General features: G+C 37.6%; 2 protein-coding genes and 1 long non-coding RNA gene across 5 annotated transcripts; all 3 read right to left on the reverse strand.

Moving 5' to 3' along the window:
- Positions 1-1124: 1124 nt before the first annotated feature.
- On the reverse strand, positions 1125-2282 carry LOC140012491 (uncharacterized). The gene is made up of 3 exons (XR_011819652.1): positions 1817-2282; positions 1564-1645; positions 1125-1444 (listed from the first exon to the last, which is right to left on the reverse strand). It is a non-coding gene; the product is annotated as an uncharacterized lncRNA (long non-coding RNA).
- Positions 2283-3150: 868 nt separating this feature from the next.
- On the reverse strand, positions 3151-5111 carry LOC140004112 (uncharacterized). 2 transcript variants are annotated; one of them, XM_072061735.1, is made up of 2 exons: positions 4170-5111; positions 3151-3602 (listed from the first exon to the last, which is right to left on the reverse strand). In XM_072061735.1, the coding sequence occupies exon 1, from the start codon at positions 4945-4947 to the stop codon at positions 4195-4197; it is 753 nt and encodes a 250-aa protein (XP_071917836.1). In that variant the 5' UTR covers positions 4948-5111; the 3' UTR covers positions 3151-3602; positions 4170-4194. The 2 variants fall into 2 exon arrangements, with proteins under 2 accessions (XP_071917836.1, XP_071917835.1); XM_072061734.1 differs by having other exon boundaries at positions 4188-5109.
- A 555-nt stretch (positions 5112-5666) lies between these two features.
- LOC140012985 (uncharacterized) lies at positions 5667-12611 on the reverse strand. Of its 2 annotated transcripts, none has more exons than XM_072061813.1 (15): positions 12260-12611; positions 11974-12148; positions 11799-11853; positions 11649-11688; positions 10936-11040; positions 10163-10275; positions 10017-10082; positions 9789-9931; positions 9538-9631; positions 9381-9442; positions 8648-8752; positions 8034-8109; positions 7066-7178; positions 6411-6470; positions 5667-6309 (listed from the first exon to the last, which is right to left on the reverse strand). In XM_072061813.1, the coding sequence occupies exons 1-15, from the start codon at positions 12345-12347 to the stop codon at positions 6198-6200; spliced, it is 1407 nt and encodes a 468-aa protein (XP_071917914.1). In that variant the 5' UTR covers positions 12348-12611; the 3' UTR covers positions 5667-6197. The 2 variants fall into 2 exon arrangements, with proteins under 2 accessions (XP_071917914.1, XP_071917913.1); XM_072061812.1 differs by having other exon boundaries at positions 10014-10082; positions 12260-12609.
- Positions 12612-13019: the final 408 nt, after the last annotated feature.

Here is a 13019-nt window from a genome sequence, read left to right on the forward strand (position 1 = left end):
CTCACTCTACTAGTGCGTGGGCCTTGCAGATTATTCCATGGCTATTCATCTGTTTATGAGGACCTTGTGTGTATGTATATACATATGTATGTGTTTGTTTGTTTGTTTTTTTTTAAATCTGTTTGGTAGTATAGTATGTGGATCATGCCAGTTTCCTTAACAATGTGGCCTTTGTTTTAGGTAGTGAGGATTTTGTCTAAATGATCCCTTTCTGCTAACTCGTCAGTTTACTGTTTACAGTGGTCACTTCATATATTAGGGACTGAAATAGAAGATGGCCACATCATATTACTCTTGAGTGTTTTAAATGGGTTTGATGTATGGATTGAATTTAGTCGTTCGAATGTTTGCATCAAATTGCTATGTTCTACTTCTTCTGATCTTCATTAATCTTCTTTGTGGTGGGGTTTTTTGTTTTTTTTTTTTGTTGTGGGGGGGGGGGGGGGGGGGTGTTAAAGAAATTGTGCTCTTTTCTTGCCATGCCATTTTTGTTCAAGCCATGATCAGACTCTTTGGTTTTTTTTTTTTTCCTTTTGAGGTAATCCATTATAAGACTTGAGCTAATACATGACAGAGTCGAAAAATTTTCCTTTTTCTGTATGATAGAAAGCCGTTGTTGGATATGTTTCATTGAGACATATTATTGTCGCATCAAAACATTATGAATAAGTCGGGCTTGCGTGGATAGAAAATTATTTGAAAATCTTAGTTTAGAAATGATAATGTAATATTTTTTTGTGAGGTGACAATGTGACATGTATCATATAAAATGACAGTTAGAAAAAAAATAAAAATTGATTAAGAGATGCATCTATTGCAACTAAAAAAGAATTCAAAAAAAAAATTCACAATCCAAAACCCAAAAGCAATTTTCGTTGTCACTATTTAAAAAATTGAGTATCAAAAATGCTCAGTACTTTATGGAGATTGAAGACAGTACACACTTAATAGGCCAAAGAGGCTGCACTCTTCTTATCTGTATGATGTGGATGTGGGTTCGCATTCTATTTTCTTACAGGCTGGTGGTTAACTGCGAGTGTCTGTTCTTTGAATTTTTTTTTTTTTTTTTTTGGGGATCAATCCGTTCTTTGATTCAATATGACTACTATTATTGTCTAGTGTACTTGAAGAAGTATCTACTCTGCTAAATTGTGATATGACGCCTACAATTACTACTAGAAACGCTACCAAAACAACAGATTTAGTGCAAGGCAAAATTTAAGAGAATCAAAATGAATGTCAATTGTTGCTGATTCTTAATCAAAGCGTGGATCACTTGAGAAGGGTAACCTACACAAACACAAAGATGAGTGCCCACGTTGACAGACAGCCTTCATCCTCCATTCTGTTCCTTATATACCGTTTCTGACATTTTGATCAAATCTGACATCTCCCTTTGCAATCACCACTTTATTGCTATAATCAACCGTACATTCTTCCAACCCTGCAAAAGTTCGTGAAATACTACCACATTACAGACCTATACTAACTCGACTAGTACAGGTTTAAACCTTGACATGCGATCTTTCAATCAATTTGTTACTATTTCTGAGAAGTTCTCACCATTGATCTTTGAAATTACTTGAAAAACTCTCCATCTGCAAATTGCACATCCAAGATTCACCTTCAATACTACCACCTGAAACTGCTTCAAGTAATGCCAATTTAAGCAGAAGATATCAAACATTTCAGAAGAATTGGATTACTTTCCAACTTTATCAAGAAAAAAAACAGAAAAGAAGTCATGTTCTAAATATGTGGAAGCACGAAACCAGTAGCTCTAACTCTAGCAAGTGAGTTGAGTTTCTGGACTTACCGAGGGGACTGTTAGATTTGCAACATGTAAAAGAACCCGCTTATCGAGCCTTTCCATCCAAGCATATAGAAGAAATTTTGTAATTAATGATGACAAAGTAAATTCTGCTTATGTACCGAAAACTTAATCGGTACACAGACCAACTTCCTTTATCCTCTCCAATTCACCATCGTAAATTAAAGCAAGGCCTACAACTATGTAGTATTTTTTTTGGGAGCACTCTTGGATGTTAGTCAATAATGCCTCAACAACTGTGGATTATATATCACGATGGCCTTCAAACCTGAGACACTGCGAAGCAATATATGTAGTACCAGGGGTGTGAATGGTTTGGCCGGTCGCATGTTACTGACCACCAAGAAAGATTCGCCTCCCAAAACGCTGTCTTTCATGTCCTCATCAAACCTTTTGCTAATGCCTTCATATTTTATGTGTAGATAAGGTTACAGATGAGTTTTAACTAAAGACTAGAAGCTCCGGTATGGAGAATAGTATTTCAAATATCCCAAAATGCGGTATTAAAATTGAATTAGCTGTTCGTCCGCCCATTTGGTTTACTGCTATTGGGAGCAGATGGAAACGAACCCTACTTAATTAAGTGAAAAAAGGCGCTTCCAGCTAAGCAATTTACATTAATTCGACACCCGTTGCCATCACTCTTTTTGCGTCAAAAGGTGTCATTGGTTAAGAGCATCAGGCGGCCAACGTCTGCTTCCCTTGGGATTTTATTAATCCACAAGAAGAATTAGCACAGCTATGGCAATTCCGCTGATATTGGCCAGTCCAGATTGTGCGAATAAAACCATCGATTAGTGTAACCATTGTTAAACATAACAGAATACTTTTAACTAAGCCCACAGCATCAGAGTGCAGAAATGATCTGTCAATATGAAGTGTAGTCAAAACCCGTTAACTTGAAACTTGATACAGGCCATTTAAACAAAGCTGAGTGGCACAGCATCAAACTGCAGAAATGATCTGCAAGTCTCAAGTGTAGCCAAAATCCACAAACATTGAACTTGATAGAGGCCAATTCCCCGAAATAAAGATCTTCGATGTTATCTGCATCTCTCCACCTCTCGCCCAATTACATTGTATGACAACTGAATCAGTAACATGAATGACGAATACAAAACAAAGGCAGCATTTTGGCAAATTATAACAGATTGATAAGAGATTCGCCAAGGAACAGACCTACTGCCTATTGCAATTCTCCTTTTGAGCTTATACATTAATCAATCCACACCGACCATCAACAGACCCCTTACCGCGCAATTTACCCTCTTTTTGAGATCATCTGATACAATAATCAGTCCATAGGCACACATCCAAAAGGCCAAAAGAATAATATTCCTTGTTTACTGAAATAGACAACTTAGCAGTTGCAGGAAGAGCATCGTATTAGTTATGTAACAGCAAAGTACAAGGAGCAACACATAAGTTGACGTTACTATCTCCAACTAATTGGCTATTTACAAGATCAGGGGGCGTTTGACACAGCTGGCTGCCATTAAACTTGTACCAGAAGAGACAGAAGACTCGTGCCAGTTAAGATTGCAAAAAACAGGGCCACAATTCATGTCGAGAACTCCACAATAACAGCAGAATCTTCCACATCTTGCTTTTCTGAGGACGTTCAGACCATCAGCTCAGTTAACAATAGAGTGTCCAAAAATTTTTCATGAATGTGGAACATCCAATGAAAACAGAGTGCCAAAAAATAAGAAATGTTATGGTACATGACTCCGATATAAGCACGGCTCCAAACTGAAACTATGATTCACCTCTGCAATGAAAGATGCAACATCAGAAGATTGATTGTAATATCTTAAAACAAATAACAACCAACTGAACTGATGGTCACTGGTTTTTAAAAAACCAATGACCATCAGCATATAATCCTTTTACAAATAGATGTCAAGTACCTCTGAACACCATAAAATTGCTCAATACCAAGCATCACGTAGTAAGATACAAGCATGTATTACAAATAGATGACTCGCAGGAGAGTGTACAATCTTGATCATCAGGAAAAATTCAGACTTGCATGATAAACTACAGTAGTTTGCTTGAAAACAGACTAAATCACAACTAACAGTGACATCTTTCAATAGAGATACAGCGAAAAGCCAAAACTATCCATCTCATTAGAGAATAAAACATGGGAAAAGCATTACCAAAATCATACAGTTAAAAAACCAATCAGCTTCCAGACCAAAGTGAAAAAAGAGTCCATACAAATTTATTTGCTCCATTCAGATTACTAACACAACACCCCACCCAACAAACCAATAATCAATCTAAATAGAGAAATGCAATATAGCAGATCAGAAAATGAAAAATAGCACCCAACTTTGGAGAATGCTCAAACCTCATAGTCATCTCCGCAGTGAAAATCCTCCATCCCTGCGCGACTTCTCCCCCAACAAAGCCCTTTCTCTTTCCTTTTCCCTCTTCTCCCTCTTCAACCTCTCCTCTCTCAACTCCTCCAAACTCTTCTTCTTCATACTACCCTCACTATCAGCACCAACATTGCTACGATCCTTCCTTCTCCCAAACTCCAATTTACCACCATAATCATGATCCTCATCAGCAACCATCTTTTTATCAGCAAAATCTCCACCCGGCTTCGCCATATACCACGGTAATTTCACGCCTTTCCCCACCAGTCCATACCCTAGCCTATACTTCTCGTCCTCCGCCGTCACCACCCTCACCTCCTCCTTCTTCACTCTCTTGTTCTTTTCCTTCTTCTCATCTCTGCTAACTTCTCTAACCTCATCAATCGGATCAAAAATTCGAATTCCTTCGAACAAATTCATGTGTTTTGAGTCGGATTCAGATTTCAACTCTACCGAAGCCGGTTTTTCATCGGCTTGGGCTTGGGGTTGGGCTTGGGCTACGGCTATGGTTTCGGCCGTGGAGGTTGAGGTTGAGGTGTTAGACAAGCCTCGTGCTCGACGGAGCTGTTCGAGGCGGAGCTCGGCGTCGCGCTTGCGAGATTGTTCGCGCTGGAGCTGCTCTTCTTTAGCCGCAGCTTCCTCATCGCGCCGGACTTTTTCGCGGTTCTCGTAATTGTAAACATTCCATCGTTTTTGAGGAAGAATATTCAGGCCACCGTGACCTCCCATCTTTTCAGCTTGAATTATGTATGGAGCTTTCTATTCGAATTTGATTCTTCAAGTATTTCTTGACCGGAAAGGAAATAGTAGAATTAAGTAAGAACCCTAATCTCGTTCAAATTTGTTGAACGAAATGAAGGAAGACGATCCGAAGGAACTTATTTATCCTTTTGGGTTAAAAGACTTGGCCCCCGGACTTTTATTAAAGAAAGCCCAATAGGAAGAATAGGTCCAATTACTCCAAAAACAGAGCAAGATTCTACAAAATCTTATTTTTTTCAATTTTCTAACATAGGAAAAAGAAAAAGTTTTAAATATGTTTTCCTTTTTACCAAATTAAATGTGTCAATCCTTAATCTGACCCCAAGTAACATTCCCCTTTTCATTTTAAATAAAGAGTCGTAAATTTGAAAGCAAAACATTTGTGACTTAAAAAAATTACGCTGGGTTTGGATGGTAGAATTACTCGGTAATTGTTGAAACTTTTCGCCTGACTAATCCAGTAAGGTGACTTGCGGAGAGAATTCATGAACTTTTGCTGCATGAAAGTCAGCGGAAATGCTTGTTTAGTACAGTATTTCGTATGAGTTCCTCGATGGGAATTACAAACATAAACTTCATGGATGAGGTTATGTATGAAGATCAAATCTCATCTCCTTGATTAATGGAAGCAAAACAACATTGCTGCCCAGAGGATTGAGCTACTCACAGCTTCTTTTATCTCTTCCTTTTCCATTTTTTTTCCTAAAAGCTGACAAAAATACAAGATCTGATTCCCCCCCCCCCCCCCCCCCCCCCCCCCCCAAAAAAAAAAAAAAGGACTTAAAAGCAATCCCAGATAGCTGCAGTGTATAATGGGACAAGCGAAAAGGATATCCCATAGAACCGAGGCTTACTAAACGACAATGCTATATGGACACTGTTAAGGAAAAAGTCACGGCTTCACAGGCTTTTTTTTTACGATGCATTATCAACATCTTTTTTCTGAGAAGTTTCGGCACATATGAGATGGGCAGTATGCAGCAACTTCTAACTTCTTGGATCTATCCACACCTTCCAATTGATGGGCACAATAGACATACAACGGCTGGAATATATCGAGAAATTCAACAGCACTGCCATCCCTGATGTTGCCCCGCGGCCTCTGGAGATTGATGTAGATATTACCCACTTCTTTACACTGCTTGCAAGTGCCAGCGTATATCCACCATATTTATTTGCCTTTGGTCGCCATATGCATCTCCAACTCTAATACCTCTTTAGAAGATGAAGTCACTCAGCTGGATAGGCTTCCGAATCTGGTCTTGGCCATGATGTTTGACAATATAGGCACTGTTTTCTACGTTTGCACTCAAGCAATTTATTCTGTGCCTGTAAAATTGCAGCATGTGCTCATGGTTGGGACAGTTATAAATATAGAAATAATTGGTTCTTGATGCAGAAGCAAATTGTTTGGAGAAGCAAATGTTTACCATTCAAAATGATCCTCGCAGCAAATAGAACCCCAGATAATAGAAAGCCCTGCTGCTTTCCTGCAAGCAATCGGTCGTTCATGAGGAAATAGAGAAGAAGAAATAATAGCCTGTGGTTGAGCATTCTAAATTTTGTCATCTCAGAATAGTTAAGGTTAGGTAATCAAGAGGGCAACAACATAAATCCAAACTAAAAAGGGGGTCCCCAAATGGGTCTTTCGTAAAACAATTCAACCACGGGACTATCTAAAATGGTATCTAGAACACAGAATGACCTTCCTGCTTACAACGAGGAGGACAAAAGCAAAATGGCAAAAGCACAAAGATGTATGCAGTGCCACCAAGAAAGAAGAGTCTGATCTAAATGTCACCAGGATCTTATGACAGTTTGATATTCATGATACAAAGTCCAATCCAAATTACCAAAGAAAAAGGGGGATAAACAATTTGAAACACATTCGATCCACCTAATATCAAAATTCAAGAGTACAAAAAGTATGAAACCAGGGAAGGCAAATCAAAACTTGTGTAAGATATAACTCATGAAATCAATTTGTGAGTAAATATCAATTTTCCACACAGAAACTGGGAAAATGGTGTTTTAGATTAATCAATATTGCTATCCAACCCATAAACAGCCTCTAATGTCACTTACCATGTGGCAGTGTACATATCATAGAACTTGTCAAAAGCTTTGTTGAGGCAATAATGACAAGCTAAGAGATCCTTGATGTCAGTCACCTGGCATGTCGATTTGCAGCATTTGACCTATTATGCAAATTGAATAAAACATGACAGAAAGATCAAGATCAATACTAAGAATTTAAAGATATCACAGTTATAGTACACCCCTCCAGAATGAAGATATTAGTAATCACAACAACATAAAGGAAAAAAAATAAACCAAATTGAAAAGTGAGTAACAATTGGTGGCCAGCTCTTGTGAATGAGTAGATTAACCAGATTAGCTAACATGGAGCATCCGAAAGGTGCCTGTCCAAAGTTTAATGTCTCTTCAAAATATCAGCTTGGACAAGTCAGCTAGTCTGTTACACATGAAATGTATTCCTACTCCTCAAGGCACAGCTTGCCATGTTTTAATAGCTTGCAATTCAAAACCTACTATCACCATTACCACTCTTAAGTTGGGGCATGTATGGGCAATATTCTGCACTTTCCCAAAGAGAAACCATCTCTGCGGCAAATGGCAGATTTGCTAAGTTAAAGAATGAGGAGTTATTGGGAGGTATATATGGATTGCATGTGTGAAGCTTTTAGAAAATATGAAAAATGGAAGGATGATAAACACAATCCAAGGATTATCCTTCACACAGTGGAACTCAAAAAACCCAGAAACATAACTGGTCATGTTTACATCCAAGAACTCACAAGAAGTCCATAGAAATGTGCAATAATATTTATATATCTGGTGCTAGAATCAATTCTTAAGAGCATAGCAGTCAAGAATGCAACAACTTTAAACCTTCACTCTGGAGAGATACATAGCTGAGAGAGAAACTCAACAAGCCACAGTTACAGAGCAGGCTCAACTTCTAAAACACCCAAAAAATAAAAATAAAAATATACTGAAATTGGAGGCAGAGAATAGGAATGAATTCTTACCAAACGCTTAAGTTTATAGGAGTAAAACTGTCGATGACAGGAGTGTGCCATAATGTGGTCTGCCAAATGACCTGCACTGGATATATCCAAAATTCAGTTCACCAACCACTTTCATCCAGGGCATTTCTGTATATTAGGATTTAAATTCATCATGATTTTTCATTTGCCATATTGATGAAGTTCTTAAAAACAGTCTTAAACATCCTCCAAGCCTTCAACTTGCTAGTTTACTTAAGGCATTTTTCAACAATTTGGAGAAGAAACAAAACATTGACACACCTAATCCTCAAACAAAGGTACAGCTACTTCACTTTCTAGCCTTTTGTTCTTGCATTCCAGAACATTACCCAAACAAAATAGTTTCTCTTATTCAAATTTGTCAATTTTATCATTTGCAAAGCCAATCTCCCACATGCATCCTGATTAGAGAAGCAAAACCCAAAGAAACAAAATTCTACTATTAGTCGCCAGTACAGAAATCCCACTCAACATGTTCTCTATCCAAAACTCACAATTCACAATAAACTGACAAGGGTTTAGAGACTGGAAAATAATATAAAATAACATCATCAACAGGTAAGGACAAAAGCAGCCAAAAAAGTAATTCTCAGTACCTGTCACAAAATGCATTACTACAGTTTAGACATGTAGCCAGAGTTGTTGATCCACGGCAAACACTACATTTTGCAGTCAAAAAGGTTTTGCCAATATTATGACATCTGCAGACAAGGAGAGACCAGAAAGAATAAAACATTGCTGGACAGAGACAATGACATGTACCATTCTGAATAATAATTGTACAAACTCAGATGCATGTAGTAAACAATTCAACATTTGGTTGTTCCATGACTGATAAAGTAGCTCTAATGTATAATTAGAAGTTATAGTTCAAAGAAGTGAAACACGGTTCAGCACATGATTACAGCCACAAAATTTGAATAAAATTGTACAGATCAACAAATCCTAGTGGCACGTATATCCATTGCTTTTTGTCTGGTCTGATGATATTTCACTGGATGCTGAACGCATCAAATCTTTACATCATTTTCTAGATGCTACTAACAAACTGAAAATGCCATTGTCTAAAGGATATTCAAATAGCATGTTTGTTTCAACATCATTCAGTGTATGGCATAGCCAAATCCAACCTAAGACAAGAAAAGGAACCTAGTTTCTTCTACACAGCTTCATGTCTCAAAGCCAACCCTTCGTTTCAGTTTCTCTACTTCATTCTTTAAATTTCTGATTGAGATATTTCCAACCAGAAAAATACTGGATAGCCAAATGACACTTCAAATAGAAATACTATATCTGAATCCAAGCTAAGCATAAAAGAAATTTTGAAACCTTTTGTACAATTGAAGAAGGTCTCTGGGTATAGGATTGGGTATCTTCTGAACTGATCCCTCCTGTCGAAGAAAAATTTCCCAGCATGACTTTCCCTGACAGTGACCTACAGCCATCAACTATAAACTCTCTAGAACACTAAAAAGAAAACAAGTACCTCGATGGATTTCTCCCCAGATGAAAGGAACCAACTTTGAGATGTTATCACCAAACAATCTTCAGCAAGATGCCCAGGCCTCTGACATTTCCAGCTACAACAGCAAGATGAATATCATCAAATTCATGATGCAGAAGAGAGTTACTCATTCTCTTGCATAAGATGGTACAGAACATATGTAAATGCTCCAAGCTGCTAGTCTATCCCATGAACATATATAATTATGACAAATCAATTATACGTGAGCTTACCATTCATATGTACAGAGACTAGATCTCTTCTTGGACGAGCAATTATGGTCATAGTCCCATGTGTCTTGAACAGATTCAGGCACTTCCAAAGAGCCACCTGCTTGAGAGAAGGAATCGAAAACAAGCCTGCTGCTTACAGGACCCTGGTATAATTACAAGAAAGTTGGCAATGTGTGAAAGAATGCACGGTAAAATCCAACTGGAAATGAAAGTAAAAGCACATACCACCTCTTGGGATTTAAACTTTTGTAGAAGCTCAGCTTTGCAGTCCATGCTGCATACGTCGTCATCGGTCTACTAAGCAATATGCAAGGTGGTCAGGTAATTACCCAATAAACAGAACAGAACTGAAAACTGAAGCATGAAATACCCACCTCATTGCATATATACTCCCCATATTTCCCACAAACAACGCAAACAGGCTCACCAGGTAGAGGAAGTCTCTGCTCACTTCGACTTTTAACTCTATCAACTCCAGTTGTGCTATCTGATAAAAAATACAAATTGAGCCAAAAAAGCCATAAACAAGAAGATACTGGATGGCATGAAAACTCAAGGCATCAAGAGGTTCATCTTTGTCTACCAAGACTGTTGCACCCTACAGAATTTAAGATGCAGCTTGAAGTTCCAAACTACAAGCTATTAAAAGGTAACATCAAATTGAAACCCAATGGGATGGAAGATGCAAGATTGTACTTAGAAATGAAAGCGATCAATAATTTACTGAACAATAGACAAATTCGAGGCAGCAAAAAGCTTCTTGCTGATATTGTGGAAAATAATTGTACTAATACATATATTTGCAAATCATATCGAGACAGACAGTTAAACTAACTGCCAAAGTTGTAAATTGAAATGTAAGACCAGCACTTGCCTGGAGAATTCATCAAAAGACTATCATTTAGCAAAACAGAACTAGTTCAAAGTAGCTAATATGCATTAAATTGTTAGTAACTTGCAAAATATAGGCAAAAGTAGGTAATTGAACTTGCATGTTTCATCAAGTTCAAGTGGAATCACAATGCAGAACTGCTTCATCAAGTGTCAGTGCACGCAAGAATTTGCAAGCACTGAATAGACACACATGCGCACAGACTCTTCCTTGTTAAATAGATATGCTAAAGATTCAATCCATGCAGTGACAAACCAGATGTAGAAGGATTCTGGTCATCTGGAAGTGATTGTAGCAGCCCTATACAACCACTATTAGGATATTGCTTTTCTCCAACTTCACTAGAAGAACTGGAATCGCCTGCACATTTTTTACGTCACATGATTTTAGACAACAGGAATCACCAACAAAGCTGAAATTACTTAGAAGTGCAATACTATAGAATATATAATTATTGGAGAAAAAAAGTTAAAGCAATTGAAAGCCACGGAAAGGGGGGAACTAGACCACAGGAAGCATAGTCAAAGACAATCAGTAATCAGGAAATTCAACTTCCATTTTTTGCCCAAGTTAAATGGCAGGCACAAAAGGAGCCATTTATTTTACTAGCATACAAAAATGTGTTTATGTGTCCACGCATATATACAGCAAACAGGCAAGGGGAAAAGGAGAAGTTAGAAAAGGACACGGTAGGGAATGATGTAGGACAAGGGGAAAAGGAAATAGCAAGTAGCAATAGCTGTCTTCCTTCCAACATACACATGATCCAGTATTAAAAAAAATATAATAAAAAAAAAAACCAAGAGTGAGATGAAACTAAAACCTCAAACCTAAAAGTTGCATAGTTGTTTGCTTCCAAGCATTTCTAAGATATCCTATTTCCATACGAACACTCATATTCACAAGGAAGACTAAAACTCCAAACAGTTTAAAAAGATATGCATCCACAAAGAAAAACGAGAGCTTACTATCATACTGTACTAAATGCAAAACTGAACTTGAGCTTCCCTGCACCCAAAATGAAAATGAAAAAGAATAATTCAAAACTTACCAAATTTAACTGAAAAGTTACAATAATTTACAATAATAAACAACCAGCATAATTCAATTTTAAGTACCAATACATCTGCAGATAGTTCTTCATAAGGCTGAGCAGCAGAATTAACCTCCTTCCTGATAGCCAAGTAATTAATCAGTTCTCAATTCACCAGCACCTTAATTCAAGCAAATTAGTCAATATTAATTGAGAGAGAGAGAGAAAAAAAAAGAACTCGGTGGTTTATCATTACTAACCTTCTCTTATTAATGTAGTCCTGGTGCGACATAGGGCCTTTACTTTCTCCAATTTCATCGTTCTGGACCGCCGGCGGTTCCCGCTCCCGTCGGCGCTTGCGATGTCGTACGCTTTTATCGTCGGCGGGGACTGGCTCAGCAGCAGTAGAAACATTTCCAGTGGCGATATTGTAAGCTGAAAATATAAAAGAAAATTTGAAAAAAAAGAGACAAAAAAAACCTAATTGCAAAGCTGAATATTTCCATTGATAAATGAGGATTGGGAAAATAATGATTCGTTAATTACTGGTTAGATTTTGAAGGACGGAGTTGAGATTAAATTGTCTGTTGTAAGCGTAAGAAGGGTTCTTGTAAAAATTGCTTCTATTCGCCATATTCCTTTCTGGATCCTAATCAAACAGCCTTTATAACCACCGATGGCGGGTTGATATATATAACCGCGCCTTTAAGACTTGACTTCTCAAGGCGCGGGAAAATGTATCCACAATTCTTGACTTCGTTCCCATTCAGATGCCACATCATAAAGGCGTGGTATAGTTGCTGGATATCTCACGCCTTTCAGTTGCTTTAGGGAATACTACATTCCCAACGCGTGGGCTTGGCAGTCATGGATGGAATCCACGCCTCTTTCCCACCAGGCAAGAAATGAGTTTATGGTACTGATAAATCAAAATTTGGTGACGTTAAGATTCATAAAATCTAGGGAGAAGGGATGGGTGTAATAAAATCAAATAAAAGAGAAAGAAAGAGTCACTTTTGCCCCTTTTTCCCTTGCCCATGCTACTTCATATATTTAAAGGCGTGACGTTGTTGTGTAATAATAAAAAGATTAATTTTATATACATTGTCAACGTATACACTATCGTGTCACCGTTAGATATATGACACATGTATAGTCTAATCGTGATAGTGCATACAATGACAGTGACAGTGTATATAAAATTTACTTATAACAAAATTATGTCTTTAAATAGGGATTAATCTTTCCTATACTAACATATTGAGTGACAATTATGCAAAATTTAAATTTGAAATTCAACTTTTAC

Source organism: Coffea arabica, chromosome 8e, assembly GCF_036785885.1.
Source record: "Coffea arabica cultivar ET-39 chromosome 8e, Coffea Arabica ET-39 HiFi, whole genome shotgun sequence".
NCBI lineage: Eukaryota > Viridiplantae > Streptophyta > Magnoliopsida > Gentianales > Rubiaceae > Coffea > Coffea arabica.